The sequence below is a fragment of the Sturnus vulgaris genome, chromosome 6 (genome assembly GCF_052056855.1).
Source record: "Sturnus vulgaris isolate bStuVul1 chromosome 6, bStuVul1.hap1, whole genome shotgun sequence".
Lineage (NCBI taxonomy): Eukaryota > Metazoa > Chordata > Aves > Passeriformes > Sturnidae > Sturnus > Sturnus vulgaris.
Genome location: NC_142248.1, coordinates 3982856 through 4009608, shown reverse-complemented (window position 1 = coordinate 4009608; position 26753 = coordinate 3982856). Strand labels below are relative to the sequence as shown.

Here is a 26753-nt window from a genome sequence, read left to right as displayed (position 1 = left end):
ACAGGGAAGCACAAACCCTGAAAACAGAAGGAAATCCTTCTGTAATTAAGGCCTCTTACTGTAGCCACCCAGACCAAAGGGAAAAGCCTTCAGGTCTCTGTTCTGTGCTGCTTTCAGACAGTTCCCAGTCCTTGGGTGTTTTCTGGAACTCTCCAGTGCATCACCAAAACGTTTTTTGCTACTTCAGTAGGGCATTCTGCTTTATAATCCCAAGAACATGATTGCCTGTAGTTACCACAGATAGGCAGGAGAAGCAATGTAAGGACTTGAGCCTGCAGTTCACTGTCAGAGCTATCCCAGGCACCCCCAAACCAGTCAAACACGGCCAACAGCCAGGACAGGAATGAACCTTCAACTCATGTTAATAGCTCCAAACCTAAAATTGCCAGAGGCTAATTATGGAAGCTTTGAGACCTTGAGGAGTAAAATTATCTTAATAGTTTAACTGTATAAATATATTGACTCATTATATTGAGGGTGGAATAACAGTGTCCTGAGCAATGTGTTCACTTGTGAGCCAGAAGCCGGCTTCTTCTCCACACCTTTGCCTTGAGATAGGGAAATCTGCATGAGGAAGAAAGTTATGGCTCTGTGGTTTGATAATACTTTGCTCTAGTGACATTTTCCTGGTAGATTTTGCAGAGCTATTTGCCTGTCTGTACTTCTGCCTAAATTTATTTAAATACTTTTATAGACACATAGTAATATGTATTTATATAGAAATACTATGTATTTAGCTATAAGCCTCCTTTTTCTTCCTCAGCTCAGCATTCCCTGGCTGCATCTGGAATCATAGCTGTTGTCCATTCACGCTCATGTGAAGGAAGCACAGCACCAGACCTGGTGTACTTCAAGTGTAATCTAATATATTGTGTTTGGGAGAGAAAAACTGTCCACTGCAGAAGACCTGTGAGCAAGTGGCTGTCCTGGGGTGATTTATCCACGATCCTCCGCTTTGTGCCTAAAGTGCTTGTCCTATCTTTAGGGTGTGTGGCCGAGCGAGAGGGTAACCTTGGGCTGTTTGAGCGGGCTTTTTCTAAGCCTCACTCCCCAATAACACGGTGCAGTGCAGTCTGCTTTTGCTTGGCTAGCTTGGGTTTGTTAGCCCAGGCAAGAAGTTTTTCCCTCCCGTGGCCATAGAGAAGCTGCAGCAGAAATCCTTCAGCTTTCTTTGAGGTGAACTGCAGGGCTTGTTAGTCCGAGACCAGAGAAACGGGACCCGTGCGAGAGGGGCCGCTCCGTTCCGGCCCCACACCTCGGGAAGCCGCGCCGGCGACAGAAAGAAAACCAAGAGGCTCCAGCCCAGCTGCTTCCTGTGCCGTGGAGAGGAGGTCGATGCTAGGGCGTCCCCAGGTTTCCAGGTTGCCCGAACTGAAGCTCCTGTTTTTGTGGGCTCTTTTCCCTGAGGGACGCGCCGGCGCCATCTTGTACCGCCCGCCACATCGCAGGTGAGTGTTTTCCCCTGGCGTGTGCGTGTGGGGATAAGATCTGACAGTTCAAAATCTAGCATTTATTTAGTTTTTTCCCCCCTGTCTTGTGGGCATTCTGATTGTTAATAAACTGTTGTTTTTTGTGGGTTTTTTTTCCCCCCCACTTTCATCTATTAGTATTCATTTCCTATTGGTGGAAGGGGATTGTTGGAACCTTTTAGACAGATGACTCATTGCAGAGTGTTTTGTCCTAAACTTATCTCTAAACTGAGTCAGTGGTACACCCTTAAAGAGGCTAGAGAAAGCCCCTGGCCCGGAGTGGCAGTCAGAGTGAAAGAGTGCTGCTGCTGCTGCTGTGTGTGGATAGCTTTGGAGATTGAAGCCTGGAAGGGCTGAAAATGGTCATGGATGAAAGGAGGAAGACCCCAAAGGCAAGCAAATTCGGTTTGGCCTCTGCAGGAAGGGGCGGACAGAGGATGACAAAAAGAGTTCTTTATTTTCTCCTTGCAGCTCTAAAACCCTGTTTACCTGGAGAGCTTCCACTGCCCAGAAGCCAGCCTCTTGCAAGCCGCCCTGAGCTGTCACCCACTGCCATGGCCCTGCCTGGGCTTTGCACCTTGGAGAGCTGGACACTGGGCTCAGCTCAGCTCAGCTCCAGAGAGCTGGACACTGGGCTCTGGGGACACCTCAGCTCAACTCCAGAAAGCTGGACACTGGGCTCAGCTCAGCTCAGCTCCAGAGAACTGGACACTCTGGGGACACCCCATCCCAACTCACACACCCCCTCCAGCCTGCAGTGCATCACAGCCTTCCTCCACTCTTGCTCCTCCAAGCTTCCTTCTTCCTGCCCGCACAGGACCCGGGAGCCAGGCCTGTGCTGCCACCCAAAGACATTCTGTAGAGCAAGCAAACACGAGAGCAACTGTGCAAAGATGGGGATGGCTGCAGGGTCACCCATTTCAACTCAGCACCTCTTCCTCCCTCCCTCCCCTTTTCTACTGGCCTCCTTTCACCTGCTTTCCACACCAACTGTGACCTTACTTTTATTTTTTGATACTCTACCCAAAACCCATCCACGCATTAACAGATTTCTTGAGAGGTGAAACCTTACATGTCTTGTGACTAGGGCATAATGGCAGGGTTTTTAAGCAGTGCCACTAAGAAAAAAATGCAAAACAAAGGAAGACTGGCATTTCAACCCACACCTGCCTGCAGGCAAGTCAGAGGATGGTTCTTTTATGAGGGAATCTGCCACTTTGAAAGCCTGAGAGATCAGTCACAAGACAGGCTGGGAGTATAGGCAATGATAAATTGGTCTCTCTTATCACATCATGACAGTGAAACAGGTAAAAGGAAATTTTAAGCTGTGAAAATCCATTTTTCTTTAATTTATTTTCCTCTATGACATGCAATGAGCATGCCCCAGAAATTCCCAAGGGCAAAAAATACATCAAGATTGAGAGAGAGACTAAATAGATGTGGACAGCAAGAATATCAGGACTCATTAGAATTAATGGCAGTAAAAATGTCATCAGGTATATTAAACTCCCTGCTTCAGGGTACAGAAAACATTTGAGCCATTAGACCCAGCTGGAGTGGGGAGAAGAAGGGTGGGGAAGCAGATCCAGCTTCAGCCGTCCCTGAGGATCCATCACAGGTTCGTGCAGCAGGAGGATCATGGAAGGTAGGCAGATGTCTGGTGTGTCTCACACTGGTGTTCCCTTGGACATGGAGACAGGGCAGGTCCCACAGCCATGGCACCTTGGTGCTGCCAGGTTCCTGCCCTGCCAGTGCTGGGTACTGGGAGCAGCTTCCTTCCCTGGAGAAATTGCTTCTGCATGGAGATCAGAGATGAGATATGATCCTTGTGCCTGCAGCACAGGAGAGGTGCCTGTGCTCAGTTTGAGGATGGCTATAGTGCCATGGAAAACCTCCTGTCTGGTACTCAGAGTAGAGAGGTGGAGGATACATTGCCATTACCAACCTGTTCTGTACAAGCACAGTAGGGCTCACACCAAGACAGTTTTACTTCAATATCCCCAAAGTCTCTGCTTTCACCCTTTCCGTAACAAATTTGGAAGTCCTAATAAGCCAAGCCTGGCAGGCTACTAGAAAAAAAATGGTGATGGTTTTCTGAGATGCCAGAGAGGATCTCAAAACAAATTCAAGCTCCCAGCTATGCTTCTTTTATGAGATTAGACAAATCAATCAATCTTTTAGTGTCTTTTTATCTTCTAATTGTGCATCCATATGGTACACAGTGGAACTGCCTTTAGGGCCTGTGTTCATGTGTTTCCATTCACAGTCATGGGCTTTTGGGGAAGTCAGGATTGGGCTCTTGAGCTAGCAAAGGTGCCTGTGTCAAGAAGGGAAATTCAGGTGCTTTCTTTCAGTGGTATCACCCTAAAACCTCTTCTGCTATGGTTTCACCCAGACCTAGTGCTCTTGTACATCAAGCAGAATTAAGTCACCCTGTCCCCTTTCTCAGACTGCCTTGAACAGGCCGTGGAAGCCCTGACCCCTCTGACCTTGCTGAGTCCTGCCCTTCCTCCATGCAAGGTTTGCCAGGGCTGTGTGGAGGACTGGGAATGCTGGAATCCCCTTGCACAACGGCATGTGCTCTGCCAGCTGCCCACACTTGCTCCATGGCGGCTTGGGGCTGTCACTGCACGTGCTCACACATGGCTTCAGCCCTCAGTCCCCTCTTTGTGTCCCCCCTCCACAGCTGTTTCTGCAGCATGCAGCCATTTCCCACATCCAGTCCAAGCTCCTTGGTCCTTGCTACCCCAGGAAAACTTAGTGGCCAAATCAAAGGGGCTTTGAAATAATGTGCAACTGAACACTTGTCAAGGAACGTGATACCTCTAGCAACAAGTGGGAACTGCCATTCAGGTTCACAACTTCAAGCCATCTAGTCCTGCAGTGTTTTTAGGAATAGCAATTGCTCCAAAATTGCCAGCAATTGCTGGCTGCTCCTGCAAGAAGCAAACATGCCTAAGACCAGAAAAGAATTATGTGGCCCCAGGAAAGCCACCACTCCTTGGCTGGTTACATCCCTAGATAACAGCTGGAAAACTGTGAGCTTGCACCAGTACCAGTTGTCTTTATCCTGCTGGTGGTGCAACTCCAGATTTCTGGGTGATCCCCTTCCCTTTACCTCCAGCTGAGCTCCTGGGCAACATGGCATAGTGTGGAAAGGGGTTCAAAGTACAAAGCCTTCAGTTTCATACACTTTCTTATTGCCAGCCCATGGTGTCTGCAGATTGTGTGCAGGGAGTAGTTGATTGAAAAATGAAAAATAGTTTTTGGGGAGATCAGTTCCCCTGCACTACATCAATAATGCAGAGCCCAAAAATAAAATGCCCAAGAAATTGGTTGGGCACCTGTTTGAAAGCTAAAGAGTTTTGGGAGTTCTGGACTTTCAGAGCCCTCTGATTGCTGATGGCAATTTTGGGGTCTTACTCATGTTGCAAAGGGCCAGCCTCTCATCTGGCTGTACCGTGAGGCCTGGTGACTGCCTCACTGTTCCTCAAAGGGGTAAGAGGAGTCATCTCAGAAGCCGCTACACATTTCTTCTCTGGGCAAGGCACCCTTCTTTATGGCTACTGAGCTCACACCCTGTCTCACTTCCCACTTCAGGGTGCTTTGCTCTATCTTAGCATCCTGCAGGGAGCAGAGTGATCCCAAATACTGATCTGCTGCAGTTCTTCACCACCCATTTTTGCCCTTCTGGATGAGGTCCTTGGTCGTGTTGAAGGAGGAGATGGAGCAGGAGCATGGCTTGTTCAGCTGTTTGTAATAACAACTCCAGCTAATGAAAATGAAGATGAGAAGAAAAGAGAGGTATGGGTCTTTTTTAGTCTGGTCATGTTGAAATTCTCTCCTGTTCCTACAGTGGTACTAAGAAAAAAAGGAATGTTTAGACCTGGTACCTTTGCAGTAGAGCCAGGGGACCCATTAAGGGTTGTGTGGTACAGCCAGGACCCCTGGCATGACATGAGCATCTAGTCCTGGTTCAGGCAATGGGAAGAAAGAGCTGGAAAGAGCATGGCCTTAGCTCAGGCTGGACAGTGAATGAAATGCACAGCCCAGCCTGTGCTGCAAGAGGGAGAACAAGCATAGGCTACCTCCCTCACCCCTGGCCATGCAGGACAGGCTCTTCCATATTTTAATCCCCTTCTTGCCGTGCTTTTCTTTCTATCCTTGTCTCTTAATCAGAGAGGAGCAGCTGCAACCCTCTAATAGCCTCTAATAGTTTGTTCTTAGCAGCTGTTGGTGGTATTTTGGTGCTGCCTTTTCTCTCCTGTTGCTGAGCTGGCTGTTTCCCACTGCAGAGCTGCCTGGGCTTTCTCCTCCCCAGTGAGCCAGGGGCAGCTGCAGGAAGGTCACTGGGAACTTGAGGAATTAATTTTACTGGAAACTACATCCAGTAACCAAGACACAGAGCTGGAGTGGGAGAAGAAACTGGGCCCATTTGGTCGTAGGGGAAGAAAAAAGTATGGGAAAGATTTGTAATTGGTTTTTTTTCAGTGAAAATTTAAGAGATGGATAAAGGAGAAGGAAGTAAATTGAAACTATTGATCAGGTGAGAAGAGAGAATTTGCAACTGTTTCCCCAGGAACTCATCTGACAGTGTTTTCACTTCTCTTAGTCTCATACTTCAAAAGTTCTGAAGCTCCCCTTAATGCACAAGGAAACAAACCAAGGTCCCTGTCCCACACTGTAATACCTCTCCACCATGTTTTGCTTGCATCCCAAAGAGTTCATCTCCCCACTTCCCTGTTGTGCCTCTCTGTGACTGGCCTAATCCTGGCCCTGGTGTACACATGGGAAGAGTAGGATTGAAAAGGCAAGATTTTGTGTTACTTGGATATAAATGGAAGTGCAATGTTGCATTTAAAATATCTTTTGTTGTGTTTTTCTCCATTCTGTTCTAGGTTATTCTATTGTACTTTGCATCTCTAGTATTTTTGGACTCTGTTGCACATGTGGTGCACACCTGGGAAGAACTTCTGCTGGAGTGAAAGAGGAATATTTTCTATTACTATGATATAAATGGAAGGTAGGAAGGGCTTATGTTTGAGGAAAAAAGCAGGATTTGATATTACTGGGATAGAAATGGAAGTGACATGTTGTGTGGTAAATATATTGTCTTGGGTTCCTCTCTCTTTTGAGAATGAATTCCAAAAAAAGGCCTGCCATTTGGCTGTGTGCCAAATAAGATGGGAACTATTGGGTTGTGATAAGTAAAGCAGTTTAGTAAAGCAAAAAAAGGGAAACAAAAGTTTTCTCCTACATAAGCAAAGGGAAACATTCATCTCTAATTCCCATCAATAAGGATGCTCTGGAAGGCAAACACTGTGGAATAACAAATGCCCCCCATTTCTTCTCCCTCCCTTAGCTTTTATATCTGAGCTGATGTCATATATAGTATGGAATATCCCTTTGGTGGCTTTGGGTCAGCTGGCCTGGATGTGTCCCCTCCCAGGACCTTGCCCACTCCCAAGCCCTTCATGGGGGAGAAGGAACGTCACAGTGGCCAAAATGCAGCTGTGTTATCAACGCTGTCCCAGCTCCCATAACCTCTTTCATTTTCTGGTAACTCATATGGTCCCTGTGCTTCTCGGGCACAAGTCTCCTTCTCAGGCACTGTTCCAAAATCTCTGTCTTCTGGCCAGTTTGTAGTCTCTTCTAGGATTCCTAGGAAATAGGGGTTTCCCATTGGGGCTCGTTGTGTAATCGGTGTTACCCACTTACTCCACCTAGCGCTGGTTATGTGATGTGTTGAGGCGATGTTGCCTTGGAGCATCCAGTGTAGGACAGGCAGCTGTGGTGACAAAAGGAGATGCTTCTGTCCCAGAAACTCATGAGGTGGCTTGAACTCCCTCATAGGCTGCTAATTTCTCTTTTTCAGTGGGACTATAACTAGCTTCTGGTCCTGATAACTCCAGCTCCAATACCCTACTGGTGCACCTTGGGTTTCTCCTGAAGTCCTTTGCCGGAGGCTCCAGGTGAGCCCCTGCTCCCCAGCTGCAGTGTAGGGTGTATTTTGCACATCTCCACCTCTGCAGCAGACACTCATTCCAAACAAACTCATTAACGCACTGTCATTCACCAAAGAGAAATCACTCAGCAAGGTGGGAGCCAATATTGGTGAAGCCAGCTCAGAACAGGGCATACATGGGGAAGGAACAAGGTGAAGAGGCTGCTGCTTCATCAACTCCAGCAAAACTCTGGAAGGCTGGTGTTTTGGGTGCCTGCTTGGAAAATCCAGCTGTCAGAGTCACAGTGAGAGCTGCTCCATACCTGCTCCCTTGCAGGTCCTGGGAGAGGCCCAGCAGGCACCAGGCAGGACATGAAGGAAAAGGCAGAGCTCTTGAGGAGCTTGCAGGAGAGTAATTTTAACCCCTTGCTGGACTTGGTGACACCAATCCATATTGACTTGTGAAGTCCTTCCAGTGCTGCAAGCCCTTCATGGGCACAGCATAAATGAGTGGGCCAAGGGTATGTGCTTTCCACCTGCTTTTGCTATGCAGTTTTAAATCTACTTTCTCTATCCAAAACAGTAGGATTTTTTTTTTTTTTTTACAAACATATACTGTAGCAGCTTGATGCCAGCTCTTTAATACTCTTTAATCTTTGCACACACTTCTGGAGCTGGATCCACAGTTTCAGATGTGCCAAAGCCATCCCATACCCTTTCAATTCTGCCAGGCCTAAAATCCAGGAACCTAGAAACACTTAGCAGAAACGAGCCATCTGAAAAGCAGGAATGATTCTCTCTTTCAGAAGATGGTGCTAAATTACATGGAGATTACAGGGCAAAGATCTCTGGAGGGAGGTGAGAAAGAAGAAGGAAAGCACTGGAGGATGGTGTTCTACATCCTCTCATCTGGTTTTCACTCCTTATCCCACCCAGGCTTTGATGAACTTCCCTGAGAAGTCTCGGATCAGTCCCATTTTCTCTCTCCAGCCTTGGAAGCTCTGCTTACTTTCTCTCAAGTGATACAAATCCAGCCAGATTTCCTCCCCAGAGCATTCATTAAGTGACTCTAACCCATGTGGGGCGATTACAGCTATATTTGATCCTGTAGTTAGGAAACAGGACTGCATGCCATGTAGTGTGTCCAATTTAGATTTACTTTGCATCCTGTGGCACAGAGCAGGGAATGGATCCCCTGGGAGCCTGATGTGTAGAAAGCAACAAGTCCCCACTGGAGTCAGGGATGAACAAAACAGTCTTCCTTCTTTGTGGAAAGTGCCACAGAGCAAATTCTTTGGTGCTTTATATTCTGGTTATCTCTGAGTGCAGCCTCATGCCTTGGTGTGCAGTTATGGCGCATGAGAGATGAGCTGACACTTCTAACCTGGCTACGAGGAGCTGGTTCCACTGAGCTGCACCCAGAAGTTATGGAGGCAGGCAGCACTTCCCAGACAATCCCAATTTGGCTTGCAGGACACTTCTGTACCCAGGAGCAAAGAGGTGCTTTAATCATCTGCCAAGCATAATTGGGGTCTGAACGAAGTGTTTTTGTGATGGGTAGAAATTGCAGAAGCAACACAGAGAGGATGTAAAGAAGGTGGGGTGGGCAATGTTAGGACTGTCCTGATGGCACCGGGCTGTTCCTGGCATGTCATAATCACCGGTGAGGTTGGAAACAGGGAGCAGCAGAGGAGGATTTGCATGAGCTGCATGTAGGGTGCCTGTACAAGTGACAGCTGTGCTGGTACTTTATTTCTCTCTTGCGGATATTATGGGCTGCTGTGCGCCAGCCTGAGGGCAGCACAGCCTGGCTTAGGACTTTTCCTGAGTGTTTGGTCTGGAACATCTTTAAGGGCTTGAGGAAGTGCCAACAATTCACCTCTCCCACTGCATACCTGCCTCTAATTGCAAACCAGATAGGCTCTGACACGATATTGGCCAATTAAAGTTTCCATCCCCCCAGCCACACGATCCCGCATCCCACATGCCACCGATTTGCCCTCTAGCTTGGAAAGGCTTACGATCTGTGCAGTCATTTGACACAGCAGAGTTTCTTCCTCCGGCTGGGGGCTGCATTTCCTCTTGTAGTGGATGCAGCCGGTTTTAGCTGAGACTAACCTCTAACATATTCATCAACCTGCCAGTTTGCAAGTCCTTGCCAAGCTGGGAGTGCACTGGACTGGCTGGTGTTTATGGTGTGAGTGCCAGAGGAGTGGGCATCACTCAGTAAGGAGGGCGCTGTGATGCTGTGCCTCTGAAGGAGAAATGTCCGTGGTTCGTTTGCAGCTGTGAGGAGGGGAATGGGTAAAGTAGATAAAAATTATTCTTACCTTATGGGGAAAGGGACTTTCCTGCATAGTGGTTTGTTTGGGGTTTTTTCCCCCCATGTTTTTTCCCCTTAAGTAAAAGGTGAAATAGAGGTATGGTAGAGGAAAGGGCAACTGATGAAATCAGCACACAGAAAGGAGGAAATACATTGTAAATGATAGTTGAAAATCACAGTGATCTGTGCGAAAGAGGAATTCAGGCAAGAAGTAAGCCCCTTTTAGACTGTTTTAGTAGAAGTTTGGGAGTGACTCAGATGGCAAGTACTGTTTTCAAAGCAGGGAGCTGTGTGTGGTTAACTCTTCAAACACATTGGGCTTGATTTCCCTTTCCAGATTCAACTGGAGCACTGTAATTGCTGATAGTATCACTATTATTTGAAGCTGCTACCTGAGGCCTTGTTGTGCTGGAACTCCTTTCCAAAAAGCCCAGGCATCAAGACAGCAGTCAGGGATACCAGGGCTTGATATTCCAAGTAGGAGGTTTGGTTGGGGTCTAAACTGTGAGGACAGTAATATTTGATTAACTGCTTCTGGCAATGTTAACTGGAACACTGTGACCTCCCAGCTCAAGATTATATGCTGTGATGAATAAAAAATTAGATTTATTGTAGAATATGAAACTACTAGCAGAAACCTGAAGTTTTACTACATCCTAAACCAATGTGGCTGTTACTGAGGTTCACAATACAGACCTCTGAGGCATGTCTTTAAAGTCCTAGTATTTGCTTAAAGTCATTCTAGTACTTCTTAATCTTCTGTTTTGGCTGCATAATTTTGCCCTTCAGCTTCATTATATGAGGTGAAACTCAGCCCTTGCTGGTAGAAAGTCAGTGCTTACAAACCACTGTATCAAGGGGGTCCAAGTATTTGCCCTGAGAACCAGAATGTGAGTGCAATGTCCCAGGAACTGCTGAGTTCTCCAGCTGTGATCTTGGTATGAGTAAGACTTTGCCTGCCAGCCCATTACCTAGTCCACATGAAAGGTTTGTGACTCGGTTCCTGACTGCTTTATCTTAAAATGCTGCCTACCCAAACATCACATTCCTGTGTCTTTCATCTCTTCCAAGTTCACAGTTGTGATAAGGTTTGTCAGGGAAGTGAGTCGGACCAACAAATAGATGAGTAAAAACAAATGAGGTTTTAGGAATAGAAATCCTTGCTTGAGTCTTGTCCATGAGTACAAGTGTCTCCTGCTGCAGTGGCTTGCTCCTGGATCCTGGGTTTTCTACTTGCATTTTAGAGCCAAGCACAGGACTTGACATTGTCCTAAAGCACAGGCCAGGTTCTGAGTGCACAGATTCATCCCCATCCTCAGGGAACTGTAGAGCTTTGCCAGGCTGGCGTGGCCTGAGATGCCCTGAGCTCATAAGGAGGCAAAATATGGCTCTTGTGGTTTTGCTTGCTGTGACTGGCAGCTGGAGACGTGGCATTTGCTGCAGAGACTTTTTAAAATTCTGTCAGCATTCTTGGAGGAAATGCAAAGCCACTCTGGGATCAAAAGCAGGCATGGACTTCACCCTTGGTGGGAGCAGGCTGTACCAGGCTGAATGCCCCCAGTGGTGGCAGACCCTTTCCAATCTGCCTGTGGGGGAGGAAGAGGAGGTATTTTCCAGGCATTGCAGCTGTAGTGCGAGAGCAGAGTGCTCTCCCTTGGGTAGCCACGATGGAGAAAATCCACTTCTAATACTGTTTGCTGTTTTTAGAGGGCTGTTTTTACACCCTCCCAGATGCCTGGTTTTTCTGGCTCTCCCTACACATCTCTTTACCCTCTGGAGCCCTGTCTTCTCCCCCAGCACGAAATTAATTTGGGCATCTGTGCACACCAAATACAGGAGAGACCATGAACTGAAAAGCCTGTTTATGAGTCCCTTAGAATGGGTAAGCTTTTATTGATGGAGAAGACCAAAGCAAAAAGGAGTGGGTTTTTAGCATTTTGGGCAGCTATGACACGTGCCTTGAGGAATAAAACAGACCCTATCTTTCACACCCACCTGAAGACACAACTAAGCTATTTCTCATGCACCATTTTAGGTTTGTGAAGGCCACTGTAGAAACTGCTTAGGTCAAATCTTCTAGGACAAAGAAAAGCCAGTTGTGGCCTCCATGGGATGAATGTGAGAAGCAAAAAGCAGAGCCCAGAGAACACCTTTACCTTGGGTGGCACACAGAATTTGCCAGTGAAAGAAACAAGAAGTGACCAGTCAAGGAAGACACATTGGGGAATGGGATTTTTTTTGCATTCATTCTGCAAGGCCAGGCAAGGACAATGCCAGGCTTGCTTTCTATATTTTTAAAGTTATATTCATTCTTTTGTGGTTTAGGTGTGCAGCAGCTGCATTTTTGGTTGGAACAAGGGTTTGTTACAACTCTGGCCATGAAAACACTAGCGTCCCCTGAAAATGAAAATGTCTTCTAGGCTTGTTCTTTACCTAAAGCCTTGACCAAGATCTTCTCCTGGCATATTTCAGCTAGGGACTGAGCAAAACCAAACAAGGTGTTAGTAGTATTGCAGTTCACAAATAACTAGATTGGTCTTAAAGGAGAAATATACAGATATATTTTATTTTTATAAGTAGAAAAATTAAGTATAAAGTTCCTGTAGAACTACTCTTTGCCAGATCAAACATATCAATCATTTAATCATTTTCCATACTAGCAGAAATGCACACAGCATCTTTTCTTTGTAGGAAAATCCGTTTTCAAAGGACATGGATTTTGACATTACACAGCTGAACAGCTGCTCATTTCTTTTTTCTCTAGTGCCTTGTCCACCACTGCTTTTCCAAGAACTGTTTTAGGGAAAGACAGGGGAGAGCTCAGTTTTAGATTAAAAACATTTAGGTTTTTTTGAGAGCCTTCCCCAGAGACCCATCAAAAACACCACCCAGTAACAATACAGTGGGTAGTTCTCTTGCCTTGGGAAAGGAGCTCTCTTTAAAGCCCAACTAATTCGTTAGAAGGGATTATGGGATTAAAGAGCTCCTAAAGGCTAGAGACCCACTTCTACAAGACAGTAATTGTTTATTTCAAGGATAGTGATGCTGCAGCTTTCATGAGTCTCAGAGTTAGTACATCCAGAGATGCAGAAAAGGTCGATCAGCTCCCCAGACACCCACTCAGGGAATCCACAAATGGTTTTGGTACAAGAAAATTCCCTATTAAGTTAATTAGTTTTACGTATGAAAAGTTCAGATTAAGAAAAGGACATTGCTTTGACGTTGTTCTGCAGGCAGTCACCACTCATGAAATTATCTTCACTTCAGGCTTGGACTCTTCCAAGGCTCTCAGTTCATCATCCACTTCAGAACTCCACAAAATGTCATACAAACTACACCAAAAAAAAAAAGGCAAACGAGATTTAGTGAGCATCCTCCTGTTAAGGGAAGAGGCACAACTGGCCAGTATGGGAAGGTCATATGCCAGGAAGGGCCTCATCTAGCTTTGAGAGCAGTCAGAAATTGGCTTTACAGCCCAGGAACCCCTTACTCGCCCATGAGCACCAGCCTCCCACCCCTGCCAGGGCTACTAGCACCATCTCTCACATTAACTGCTGCACGTTGCAGCTGGGCTTCCTCAAGGCTTCACAGATCTTCCTGATGCCTTCATCGTCCAGAGGGTTGTAGCTCAGGTCCAGCTCAGTGAGGCTCTGCTTGGTGACCATGACGGTGGCAAGGGTGGCACAGCAGCCTGCTGTCAGGTCACAGTTACCCAGCCTGCAGGGAAAGGAGGGAGAGGCCAGTGCAGTGAGCCCTGGCTCCAGGAAACACTGCCCACACCTGGGCAGCAGGTGTGGACATCCCCAGGACCAGAGATCCCTGTGAAGATGGCATCTCCGAGACATCAGAAGGAGCTGGCCTGTGGTCTTGCCACAGAGACAGCTGCCCTCATGGTGACTGCTGAACACCTCAGAGGCCTCCCTAAAGCATAACAGCGTGTGGCTGTGGGCACTGAAGGAACCCATTGAAGTTATTCCCAATTTCACCATCACGCATCATCTTCTCTTATTACTATACTTGAGACTTGCAACCACCTCTCTAAAGAGGACAACTGAGGCCTCTCAGCTGATGACCAAGTAGCTTTAAGCGGTCACAAGACACAGCTTTCTGGGACAGACTTGCAAGTCTTACTGATGTCTCCCATGATCCATCTGCTCCACTCACTCACTGTCCATTTAGGCATCAGAGCACAGCTCTGGTTTCTGTCCAACAGCATGGAGAGAATAAGCACGGGGCCCTGAGCATCACACAGCTCAGAGCTGAGCGCAGCTGGGAAGGGAAGAGGCTCATGGAGAAGGCAAATCCCACCCAGGGCTGGAGGTGATGCTCCAGCTGGCTGCCTGCTCCTTCTGGGGAGGCTGGACCAGCGCTTGTGCTGGCACCCATTAGGACCATAGAAGTAGAAGACAAAGGGTGAATTCAGACTGCAAGAGAGATGACTTCTCAGGGTGTACCTTACCATAGGGACTGGATGTTGCAGTTGGGGTGCATCAGCCCTTCACACAGGAGCTCCACACCTGCATCTCCCAGCTTGTTCTCGCCTATGTGCAGTACTTTCAGGTGCTTGTTGGTGCTGAGAGCAGAGCTGACAGCCTTGCAGCAAGCAGCAGTGAGTCCACACTCCCTAACCCTGCAAGGCAAAAGTGACATGAGATCTAGGTGGGACGCCTAGAGACTATCAGGCACCGTTCACTTCTTTACATTTATTTAACAGGAGCCCAGACAGTGAGAACAGAGGAACCAGAGCTTTCCTGCAATCACTTTACTCCTCTCAATGCCTGTCTGCTCAGTTCTTTCTAGGCAGTAACTCTCTCACTCTTTATGTAGGATGTCTGTCTTGGAACATGCACCTAAGGAAAGGCACCTGCCCAAAAACCACAGGAACAAAGACGGATGAAGTGTGCTGCTCTAACAGTCACTGTTGGCTCCACTGTGCACTCCTGAGGCACCCCATTGACTTCCAGGCCACTAGGGCAGGGGAAGAACCCAGCTGGGGGAAGAAGCTGAATCTGCAATATAGGAAAATTCAAGTTCTAAGTGAAAGAACAAATTTCCTCTCCCAGCCACCAGACCAGCGCAGCCTAGAAGGTAACACAGTCAGCAGGACAGGATGCTGAGAAATGTTTAATGTCACTAGAGCTTTCTTTTGTCTCCTCAGTGAGAGAGTTTAGCTCCAGTGGAGAACCTGAGATATCTGATCACAGCACTCATTTTGCTATTCCATCAGGCCTTTCAAACTTCAAAAGTCTCATAACTGCCATTGTGTTGCACGATAAAACAATTAATTAGAAACTCTGCAAGGGACGCTTGGTCTCCTTTTGCTTATAACAGGATAACTGTGATAAGTGTGACTCATGGTGTACATCTTCAAAGTGTCTACGAGTTTAGAAATACAAATCCTTTTAAAGTCTTTAAGTCTAGAAAAGCCCTTTGTAACTCTATAAATCCTTTCAGTAACAACCAGCAGGAGTTGCTTATGGAACCATCGCAACTGAGGATCTATCTGGGTGGGCATTACTTCACTTACATCTTTCTTCAGTGAGGCCTCCAAAGAAGGCAGTGGGTATGTGAAACTTGACAGCAGCTCACCATAGCTCCTGAAGTTTAGATTTGGGATCCTTGAGTGCTTGACACAGCATTTCCATCCCTGAGTCTCTCAGGTTATTATCTATCAGACTGATCTCTGTGAGGGTCTCCTTTGTACTGATGAGTCTGGAGAGATCTTTACAGCTAGCACTTGTGAGATCACAGTCCCATAACCTGCAGGGAAGAACAAAATGTTATTTTCTCCCAACAATGACTTAGATTAGAAAACAGAGTATTCTGAATTTCTGGTTACATTGTCTCATTTTCTTGTATCCTTTCTTACATCTTACCACACAGCGTCCTCCTTTCCTTACTTTCCACTTGCTGCACCAAAAGCTCTGCTTTGTAACACGCAAAAAGAGAAACAGAAATATGCAATTCTAGTAGACAGATATCTCAACTGGAAACCAAGATAATGCCATCATAAACTTCCATTTGCCCTCTCCCCAGAATTTGATCCAGGCAATTTCAGTGTGGCCCTACTTGTTCATGGTGTTCTCCACCCAGTTTTTGGGAATTAACTGATTTGCAGCTGAGACACTTTTTTGACTGTAAAGGGTAAATGAGGAAACTTTCCACTTAGGAGCAAACCAGCAGCACAACCTAAACCACTCAGAGGCTGCAGAAGGGATATAAGAAACCTCTGCCCACCCTTACCACAGCTTCTGGATTTTGCAGCTAGGATGCATCAGTCCCTGGCACAGCAGAGCCAGACCGGAGTCCCCGATCTTGTTGTCCCCCACAGAAAGATCCATCAGAGATGACTTGTTCCTGAGAACAGCACTGATCTCCATACAGCTATCACTGGTTATGCCACAGTTCTCCAGGCTGCAGGAAAAAGCACAGTTGGTAATGCTGCTCCAGTCCCACTGTGGTAGATACACCCCAGTACCCCAATTCAGACTGAGAAGGGTCTATGGGCTGGTTCCTTGCTGCAAACCAGTGCAGCTCAGCCAGGCACTGCTATATCCTGCAAGGTTAAGATACAGGTGTCCAAGATGGAGCTCTGGGTGAGGCAACACATTGCTCCTGCATTTCATGAGGCTGCAGGGCACTTTGACCCTGTCATTCATATGCATTAATGCAAGGATCGTTCTTGCCAAACTTCCCCTTTTTATCAGTTAGCCTTTTTAAGAGGAACTTTTGGCAGCATCACACAGTGAGTCCCTGCTGAGCCAACCCCTGCTGAACCTCAGGGGCAAGATAAAATGAATTGTGCTTTTCCCAGAAAGCCCTTCATGGGCTCTACCCCAGAAATGAGGCCAAACCCAGCACCTTTGTTTTGTAGCAAAAAAAGGGCTCTGAATAAGTATACTCGATGGGCTGGTAATTCCAGTTTAAGAACTAGAGCCACTGAGAGTGATTGTTCCTCTGCTCTGAAACACAGGTGAGCAGTCTCCCTTAGTATGCAGTGGTTTAACCTGGAGTGCCAAAACCTCCAAAACTGAAAGCCCCAGACATTTGTGTGCAGTTCCAGTTACATAAATCTGAGCCAGCAAAAAATCTGGCCTACATTTCAAGCATTCCTGACAACAGTTTTTCCTATGGATGGTATGACTAGCAGCAGCACTAGTTGCCATTGGAGATGACCAGCTCTTCCTTACTGTAGTAGCTCGAGGTTGCAGCTTGCCTCCACCAGGCCCCGGCACAGCTGCTTTACAGCTGTATCTCCCAGCGTGTTGTTGCTCAGGCTGAGCTCCTTCAGGCTGGGCTTGCTTTGCAGAGCAGCATTGAGAGCTTCCACAATATCAGCTGTGAGTTCACAGTACTCCAGCCTGCAAGAAGAAAAGAAGTCCAGGCAAAAAGACAACCCTCCTCACACATCCTGCTCCCACAAGAATCAGCTGAGCCTGCTGTGTGTTGGCCAGGGCAGAAAACATGCCAATGTGAGTTGAGATCAGGCAATGCATAAAACCAAAGATAACTCTTAAGAGTTTTTAACAGCATCTCTCTGCTCATTTCAGGACGCATTAATTCTTAAACTAGATTCCCAGGGGGCCCTAGCAAGACCAATTTTTTCACTAGGCCTCCATTAACCCAGTGTACAGGCAGCTTGGAGTACAGGGCTGAGCTCTGCACTGCAACACCATCACGAGCCTCAACTCTGGGCCTGCCTGGGGGTAGCTGCAGGCTGCAAATACACCCAGGTCCTGCTCAGTCATGAAACAAGGACCAGGGGCAGCAGAATCTGATGTTTCCTGGGCATCTGAGAGGTCTTGCATTTACAGCCACCACAGCCAGGAGGGCTAAACAAAGTCTATGGGGAACAGACACCTGACTCTTCCAAACCCACAAGACCCACCAGCATGAACAAGCATGACAATTTCAGGTAAAACAAGAACAAATCCACACCTGGCAACAAAACTCCTGCTTGTCTCAAGAGAAAGGCAAGCATGGCCTGTCTGATGACCAAGAAAGCCCAGTGACTACTTACTGCAGCTTCTGCAGCTTACAGCTGGGGTTCATCATCCCTTGGCACAGCACCTTCACTCCAGCAGTTCCCAGTTTGTTATCCCCTACATGCAGCTCTGTCAGGGCTGGCTGGGCACTGAGGACAGAGCGCAGGGTCTCACAGCTGGCACTTGTCAGATTGCAGTTTTGCAGCCTGCAGGAGAGAGGCAACGGGGGTGAGGGAAATGCACTCCTAGAATTAAAAAGGCTCTTCTCACAGAGGTTTATCTGCTGAGGTTGGAACGTGGAAAGGACACCACAGCTCTGATTGTGTATGACCCTTTAGGAAGTGGTTTGTCCAAGTTAGTACCATTATTTTACACGTGTGCCGTAATATTTTATCAATTACACCTGTGCCACAAACAATAGCTCCCATGCTTCCTTCAGTGTAATCACTCATACAGCATCTTCACCAGAATAAGGGCAGCCCCACAACTGGTTTATAGAAGTGGTTTAAATATCAGGAGGCTGACCCCAGAGATAAAGCAAAGGCATCTTATGATTTCTTGCCCCCTCTAGAAATGTGATCCAGAGTAGGCAGAAGCTAAGTTCTCATCCAACCGTGGATATAGTTTAGTTTAATGGTATAGTACAAGAAGGATCTATGAAGTTGATCCTTCAGCACTCAGGCTTGGAGAAGTAGCATAGGAACTGTGCTAGTATTGCTATGGGGTGTTAGAGAGTTATTGGATAAGACTTTTGAGCAATGGAGAGGTGTCGTGCAGGGAGGTTTGGCTTGGGTTTGGTTGCACTTTTATTTCCTCTTATTCATTCCTCTTTATATTCTTCTTCCTTTTATTTCCTTTTTATTTGGTTTCTCTTTTATTTAAGGCACCTTACCAGAACCCCAAAAATGGACAATTTTAGTTTTACAGAACTGAAAAACCCTAATTCAGGCTGTTACTAGAACACGTGGAGAAGTCTGAAGCCTAGGGCAAGCTCTCTGAAAAATTAACTTAAGTCTTCCAGTACAGAGTACCACAGTTACTTCTTGAAGGCCCATCAGAGAGCTGCAGTTTCATCAGCTTCCCAGTCAGCTTTCTTCCTATTTGCCTGAGTCCTCATTGCAGGGGGCACAGGGACTTTAATAGCTCATCTAAAAGGCAAATTATTTTTACAAGATAGTGTCCTGAGGATCCCAGATTCCCCTCAGGAGCTGGAGGACGCCTGCACCCTGCAGAAGTGATGCTGGACAGAGAAGACATCTCTTTGAGGGCTTCTGAGGAGCAGAGGCAGCAGCCACTGGCTCTGACTAAAGCTCCTGCACCAGGGTTGCCGAGGGAAGCACACTAATGCTATAACGTGGAGGGGTGCCTCTATAAAATGCCTCTCAGAGCCAGGAACTCTCCAGTTTGCTGCATGCCAAGGATCACTGAACGATGATGGATCCTGGGCTGGCACCCCCACTCCAGAGGGCTCAACCCCAAAGGCATCTGATGTGAGTCCTTCACTGAATCTGAGGGGAATTTTCCACAGGTGAGCACCTTGTACATACTCCTTTAGGTTTGTGTGAGTGGGAATATGCAATAGCAAGTGTGACTGTTGCTGTCCTAGATTATTAAGTACTTTAGATACGTAAGTAAGTTAGGCCTGTGAGTTACTGTTGCATTACAGTAAATTCTATATGAACCTTTGTTAAATTGTTTAGCCTAAGCTACTAATCAAGTGCTGCTAAATTTAAGTGCTTTAAAACTTTTAGGCCTAAAGTGTTGGTCCAGTCCAGGACTCAGTTTAGCAAGGATTCTGAACCTTGGAATTCAAAAGAACTGTCTTCTTTATTCACCCTTTCCTGTCCTGACCCTTCCCCCTTCTCACAGCTTCCATGTAGGTAATTCTTCAGTTGACATTGGATATTGACTAGATTTTTGTTTGTTTTTTCTCTATGTGCTTTAACCATCTAGTAAGTAGTAGAGTGAACCTTGTCAACAAACTGTTGCACTTTCACCTTTATATTAAATCAGCCTTTGCCAGTGAGTCTTTAAGAGACCTCAAAACACTCATTTTGACAGCATGTCAGAGCAAGACAATCAGAGGGGCTTTACCATAACTTCTGTAGGCTACAGCTTGGTGTCAGCAACCCTTTACACAGGTATTCAACACCTGCATCTCCCAGCTCATTGTTGTTCAGCTTCAGCTCTGTGAGGGATGGATTTGTATTGATGATGGAAGAGAGATCCTCGCAGTTACTGCTGGAGAGATTGCAATCATCCAACCTGAAAGATAAGGAGAGAAGGAGCACTTTAGTCCTCAGAGCTGCTCAGCTCTCCCTGGCTGGTGCACTGCTCATGAAAGCAGAGTGGGCAATGTCCCTGCAGTTCCTGGGATGCCTCCGTAAGTATGTGCAGGACCTGCTGGGTGCTGCATGGCCCAAACCAAGGTGTGCTCTGGGCTGCAACACAGGATGGGCTGGATGGCAGCTTCCCAAGCCTTGCTCCTTCTCTGTGCTGCACAGAAGAGGGCACAAGTCATCCCCCTACAACTGGAGAAAGCGCCTTCATTCAAACAGTGACAGTGACACACTGCCTGCCAGCTTACAGGCTGTCAGACTGGTTCTGCACTGAGAGCAGCCCAGCTGGGTCTGCAGCCAGCCCTAGAGGCACTCATCAGCAGGTTGGTGTCTTGCAGGTGAGTCACGCTGGTTTGCACCACCTCCCTCCAGCAGGGATCTCAGCACACGAACACTGAGTTTGCAGCTCAGCAGCAGCTTCTCCCACTGGACATCGGCATTCTTCTACGTGCTGCTAAATTGATAGGGATGAATTGAATTGAAAGGAGAGCCAAGGAAAGGATCAGGAGCACAGAACTGCCAGGAAGGTATAGAGGGAGGCAGAGAAGACACAGAGCAGAAGGACAGTGTCATGAAGAACCATACAGCCTCAGCCAGGAGTGCCAAAAATTGCCTGGTTATTTCTCCTTAGACAACAGTATGAAAACTGAGGCTCTATGAGGGTTCTCCTTCCCTCCTCCAGCAAGAAGACATGACTTCCAATGGGATCATGTTCAACACTGATGGAATGATCCCTGCAGCAGTCACCCTCATCCATTCCCTCCGGAGCAGCCCAGCCTCTGCCCAGGAGACAACCATCCCAATGCCTTCTGCCATCCAAGGAAGGCCTTGGGAAGTCAAGGCCAGGCCCATGAAGCTTTGCCTGCAAAAAGCTCCTTTGCAAAACAAAAGGAAGTTGCCCTCACCAGGTCCAACGCTTTCTGAGGCACTGCTGGCATGAAGTGACCCATCCTCTCCAGCCCCAGCAGGATGATGCTATCTCACAAAGTGTGAATTCCCGACCAGCAGAGGGAAAGATTGCAGTAGCAACTCTTCTGGGCCCTGTCCTACACCTTACACCCCAGGAGATGGTTCCCTCCCAGTATTTGCTCAACAAACAAGGCTGGAACTTCTGAAGGTCAAGTAAAGAATTAAAAGCTGATGGCACACAGCTTGTACCTGACTACTGAAGCCAAAATCACTTGACAGCATCAACCCAAAGAGTGTGCAACCTAATAAGCACAGAGAGATATCTTCTCCCTCTTGAGAGACCAAGGTGAAATAACCAAAATGGTGGTGAAATATTTAAATCACATTACTTAGCTGAGCCCTATGACACACCAAGAAACAGGCCAACATTAGTTCATGCTCAGGATATTTATCTGTAGTTGAAAATGCTTTGCAAGAGGGTGGGGGTTTATCCCCCTTTTAAATTAACTTTCTGGATAAAAACAGGTAGACTCATTCCTGTTGCCGTGCAATTTCTAAGTCTCAGGTCAAACAGTTGTGAAGATGAAAAGCACAGGAGAGAAATTCAACAGCTCTTACTAAAAAGAGATGATACACAACTAGTTACTACCTGATGGTTTTGCAGGATTTCATTGTGGTCAGAAGTTCAGCCCATCGAGATGGGCTCATCTCTTCACACTGGATGTCAAGCTCCATTTTGACAGTTGAGATAAGATCTGAAAATTAAAACAAAATAAAACCACCTTTTTTTAAAAATTGAGAAGCAATGAGGTTCTTCAATTCCCCCAGCTCTCAGCCATGAGTCATACTGTGCAAAGGGGACAGATTATAATTTTCCAAAACCTACAAACACCAGTAGAAGGCCAGGAGAGTTGGAATGGTTTTGTCCAGGACTTGGAAAGGCCTTCCTCTGAGAGAAAAAAGCACAGGAATCCTGAAAAGATATGGCAAAAGCCTGTTATCTGAAGGTTGCTCATGTGAGAATAAGACATCTCCCTTCCCCTCCAAGGAAGCTTAACCAGAAGGAGCTTTATAGGGGCACTGGTGCTACTCACTATTGCACTGCTGAGCCACGCAGACACAATGTTCCACCAGCATGGCACACCTGACCCATCGTGGAAACTCAAGCTGTACTAAAAATTGTGGTATTTTTGAGATAATTTGGGTGAATGAGGAAGATGAGCATGAGAACTGCCTGGGCTCAGATTAAAAATCCTGCTGGACACGTGTGTGTATGTAAGAAGTGGAACTTGCATGGATGGGAGAAGTGTTCCTCCATAACTCGATATCCAAGGTTTGAAAGATCACTCTGGTCGGGCAAATCCAAGTACAGAGAAGCTGGTAAGCAGGATTTTTTGTTGTTGTTTTTATGCAGTCAAACTACATTTCTGAAGTGATGTAAACAGCGCTGTGCAGAACGGCTCCAGATAAACATGCACAAAAACATGCCAAGGCCAGTAGCTGAGCTCTAGATTTAGTCTACAAGGGATGGGGTTAAAGGCAGGGCCTCAGTAGGTGACAAAACGCAGCCTTGGTCTCCTGGTTTGGCCAGCATGACTCAGACTCCGGAGCATTTGTAAAAGAAATAATCCCTGAGCTATCCCATCGGAATGTGAGCTGCAGGCAGCCACCGTCTCCCCTCATCCCAACCCCTCCTGCCGCCGTAACACCGCGGGGTCCCGGGACTTGCTATTCTCCCGGTCCAGCGCTCCCGTCCGGTCGCGCCCACAACAAACGCGGTCCCCACGTGGGGAGAGGCGGCGCTCGGGAAGCGCGGCGGCACCGGGACACGGCGCCAGCGGGATCGCCAGCTACAGACGCGCCCGGCCTCTGCCCTTCCCTTCCCAACGCGAGCGCTGCCGGGAATCCCGGCCCACGCCTCCGTGGGATGGCACCACAGCCCCACGTGTCGCGGGGCGATGGGGATCGGAGCCAGCGGCGGCACGCCAGGGGGACAGTGGCAGCCGGACTGTCACAGCCCTCCCCGCGTCGCTCGGGCACTCTCCCGTTTTAACCGCGCCCGGATGGAGAAAGGGTTCTCCCCCAGCCCCGAGTTCTGCACCTTCCTGCGAGCCGAGGGGGCATCCCGCTCGGGGTCCCGGGCAGCGGCCCGCTCCTGTCCCGGGGCACAGCCGCCACCGCTGCGCCCCTGCCCGGTCCCCCCGCCCCGGTGCTCCCCGCCCCGCCGCCTCCCGCACCGCAGGCAGCGTTTTTCCCTCCCGGGCTTTCCTCCTTCCCCGCTCCCGCTCCCCCCGGCCCAACCCGGCCCGGCTCCCCAGCTCCTACCGCAGCGCCGCCACCGCGCAGCTGCCGCCGGCTCCGGCCCGGCTCCGCCTCGTATCGCGGAGGGGAGGAGCAGGATCTGTACCTCCTCCCCTTTTTCCCTTTCTTCCCCCTTTTCCTCTTTCGTTCCCTTTTTCTTCCTCTTTTCCCTCCGTTTTTCCCCCTCTCCTTTTTTTCCTGCCCTCTCTGACACTTAACGCCCTTTCCCCTCTCTTTCCCACTTCTCTTTCCCTTTCCTAATGCTTCCTGACTTCTCCTTGCTTCCCTCTCTTCTTTCCCCTTTCCCCTCTTTTCCCTTTTTTCTTTCCTCCTCCACTCTCCTTTATCTGTTTTCTTCCCTTCTTTTTTCTTTTGCCCTTTTCACTTTCTGCTTTCCTCTCTTTCATGTGCTTCTACCTTCTCTTTCTTTCCTTTTTTCCTCCTCTTCCCCGCATTTTCTCCTTCCTTCCTTCCTTCCTTCCTTCCTTCCTTCCTTCCTTCCTTCCTTCCTTCCTTCCTTCCTTCCTTCCTTCCTTCCTTCCTTCCTTCCTTCCTTCCTTCCTTCCTTCCTTCCTTCCTTCCTTCCTTCCTTCCTTCCTTCCTTCCTTCCTTCCTTCCTTCCTTCCTTCCTTCCTTCCTTCCTTCCTTCCTTCCTTTTCTCTCCTTTTCCTCCTTCTCCCTTTCACCATTCTCTTTTGTTCCTTTTTCTGCTATCTCTTCTCACCAACTTCTCCATTTTCATCCTCTTTTCCCCCGTTTCCTTTTATTCCTATCTCCCGTTGCCTTTTTTTTACCCATCCAGCCTTATCTCTCTGCTGTTGTCCCCTGAGCAGAAGCCCTGGGATACACAGGAAGCAAGACAGGAGAAGTCCCTAGAATGAAGGGATGCACAAAGGGTGGGAGTATCAAAAGTAAAATGAGGTAGTGTCTCAACCAGCTGGGAGGGCAATCTCTGCTGTGGGCCAGGACCTGGAGCAAGATGGGAATGCATGCAGGTGACCCAGGGCAGAGGCACCATGGCAAGGTCTCGGCCCAGGGTGCTCAGAACTAGGAATTGTTTGAACTGGAAACAACAAAAATATTCTCAGTGGTCTCCCTGCCTTCCAGCTTCCAGACGGGGGCCAGCTTGGAGGGCCTGGGATGTCCCTGCTCCCCATCCCTGTCACCAGTCCTACCCACGACGCGTCTTCTCTCCTATTTGTGTCCCTCATTAGCGCAACACGTTGAGCAGAGAGCTGCACCTCGCTGGCACAAAGGCCTCTCTCTGAGCTCTTGGGAACGAAGCTGTGACAGCAGTGGAGGATGGGCGCCTCGGGCTTGTGCGCCTGCCAGGCCTGTTGCCCTCCCGGGCCCTCTCCGTGCCGCAGTCCCCACCCGACCCCGGTGACCAGTGCCTGTCCCGCACATCCGTCCCGAGGCGGGGCGAGGGTGGCCGCGCTCGCTCAGGGCTGGAAGGCGTTCGTCATCCCTTGGCTCCCTTCCTCCTCCGCCTGCCGGCTACTCCCTGTCTCCCTCCCTATTGTTCCCCGGTAGTTTTAGCCCAGTAAAAGCTCATTCAGATTTTCACAAGACAGAACAAAGAAAGGTTTTGAAGTGCCGAGAGGCACTAGGCAACACTCCGACTTGCCTTTCTTCCTCCACCCTCAACATCTCAGCATCTCCCCCAGTTTTTTCTTCCTACAAACACCCTCTTCCCGTAACCCTGGCTCACACAACAGCTCAACTAAGCACAACCAGCTGCTCCTACAAAGCATGGCTTTAAAATGGTTCCGTGCTTCTCCCGGGACAGCAGGAGGGAAAGTTTCGGGAGTTTCAGAGCCTGTTTTTGCCGCTGGTACGTACCTTGCTGTTGTCGGTGCCGTGCGGGAGCGAGGGGGGCAGAGCCGGCGCCTTCCTGCTGCCGTTACCACGCAACCTCTGCTGTCGTACACATGGTGCCTGCTAGAGGGAGGGAAGCAGTTTTGGGCTCTGACGGCTTTTTTCCTCCCGTGGCAGCTCTTCAGGGCCTTGCGGAGCGAGCGCTGTGCACACGATTGTGTCCGGCTTGTGACGAAGCAAATGTTGCAAAAAGCCTCTGATGGTGACAGAGGCAACTTTAACTTCTCGCACTGGATCATGTGGCCACTTGCCATGGTTTAGCCCAGAGCAAGGGAGTAGTTTTCACTGAAGGATCCGTCCACAAATTAGGCCACCACAGTGTTAAAGTGTGGATAGAGATGATGGAGTTTGTGTAGTTTCTACATTCTCCGGGCAACCCTGTCCTGCTGGGCCTAGGAGTGATGCTGAGCACATTATTGCCCACCTGTCACCTCACCTGGGAGTTCTGCATCCCACCTCCCAGCAGGGGCTGGGGCACAGGCAGCCCCCTGCTTCTGCACAAGCTGAATGCTCACACTGCCTGGAAGGGTCCCTTGGGCACAGCCCTGGTCGTGTCTCCCTATAACTACCCCTCAGCAGCAAGCATGGATCCCACTCCTGCACCTCCTCCTCCCAAATTCCCACTGGCTCTTCTCCTCCTCAAGGAGAATCCTGCCATCACTCAAGCTGCATTGTACAATAGTTGTGGATTGAAGTAACCTGCTTTCTTCCCCCATTTTCAATGGTGTGAAGATGAATTAATGTTTCAATAGCCTGCAAATGATCCAGTAGCAGAAGGATAGATCTGACAGAGATGATGGTGGAATGATGGCCTGGGAAGCAGAGCCTTTGTTGAGCCAAGGAGAAATTCTAGAAGCTTTCCCTCCAGCTGCTTTTATTATCTTTCTTCTGGAGGAGATGGGAACCAATCACCAGGAGAGCTCAATGAGCTAAACCCCACCTTCCTCAGTGCCCAGAAGAGAGTTGAAAGCCAGAGAATTCACCTCTTCCCTATTCCCTCTCAGGAAAACAAGGTCATCCACACAAAGAGTTTGCTAGAACAGTCCTTGTGCTTCTGAGTCTGACCTGAAACCTGCTAAAGCACAGGCAAGAGCATGGGGATGGCCTGAGCTCCCGGCTTTGTTGCTTGTTAGGATGCTCCCTGGCAGGTAAAAGGCTGTGGCTGGTGAAGGATGTCTCTGCTCTTCTTGCTTGGTGTGATGCTTTCAGGAAGACCACTAGTGTTAGGAAGAAAGTTAATGCTGGCAAGAGATCCCCTGGTCAACCAGGCAATTTGAAGTTAGATGCCTGTCATTCAGCCCAACAGCAAAAGTGCCATTTCCTATCCAGCCACTGCTGGCATCTCTCTGCTCTTGGCTCCCGCTTTGCCGCACTTATCAGGAGTTTCTAAAGGACAAAGTCTAGTGGTTTTAGAGGTTTCAGAGAGGTTTATGTCATATGGACTTTCCGTAGACCTTCTGCCCTGGGAAGGCATCCAATACACTCTGGTCTGTGTTGGTGAAATATTAGATTTACAGGCCAAATAGCCATGCCAAAAGGTTATGTGCTTCTGTCTCCCTGTCAACCCTTTAGCTGCCCTCACTGTGGGGACAAAAAAAGGCATCT

General features: G+C 48.3%; 1 protein-coding gene and 1 long non-coding RNA gene across 5 annotated transcripts; one reads left to right on the top strand and one right to left on the bottom strand.

Annotated features, from left to right (window-relative positions):
- Positions 1 to 1004: 1004 nt before the first annotated feature.
- LOC148223287 (uncharacterized) lies at positions 1005 to 21623 on the top strand. 4 transcript variants are annotated; one of them, XR_015804397.1, is made up of 4 exons: positions 1005 to 1448; positions 5090 to 5273; positions 6368 to 6492; positions 18605 to 19821. It is a non-coding gene; the product is annotated as an uncharacterized LOC148223287 (long non-coding RNA). The 4 variants fall into 4 exon arrangements; XR_015804396.1 differs by having other exon boundaries at positions 5070 to 5273; XR_015804398.1 differs by lacking the exon at positions 1005 to 1448 and adding an exon at positions 20399 to 21623 and having other exon boundaries at positions 4023 to 5273; positions 18605 to 19249.
- On the bottom strand, positions 12275 to 25140 carry RNH1 (ribonuclease/angiogenin inhibitor 1). Its single transcript, XM_014873632.2, has 10 exons — positions 25113 to 25140; positions 21619 to 21724; positions 19816 to 19986; positions 17757 to 17927; positions 16927 to 17097; positions 15980 to 16150; positions 15326 to 15496; positions 14196 to 14366; positions 13283 to 13453; positions 12275 to 13068 (listed from the first exon to the last, which is right to left on the bottom strand). The coding sequence occupies exons 2-10, from the start codon at positions 21702 to 21704 to the stop codon at positions 12981 to 12983; spliced, it is 1371 nt and encodes a 456-aa protein (XP_014729118.1). The 5' UTR covers positions 21705 to 21724; positions 25113 to 25140; the 3' UTR covers positions 12275 to 12980.
- Positions 25141 to 26753: the final 1613 nt, after the last annotated feature.

Excerpts from the sequence above, each read along its gene's own strand:
- RNH1 (XM_014873632.2), bottom strand. The coding sequence starts at position 21,704 with ATGGAGCTTGACATCCAGTGTGAAGAGATGAGCCCATCTCGATGGGCT. Across the intron at positions 15,497-15,979 it reads TGCAAAATCCAGAAGCTGTG|GTTATGGGACTGTGATCTCA; the intron begins GTAAGGGTGGGC and ends TCTTCCCTGCAG. Across the intron at positions 14,367-15,325 it reads TCTAAACTTCAGGAGCTATG|GGTTAGGGAGTGTGGACTCA; the intron begins GTGAGCTGCTGT and ends TTTGCCTTGCAG.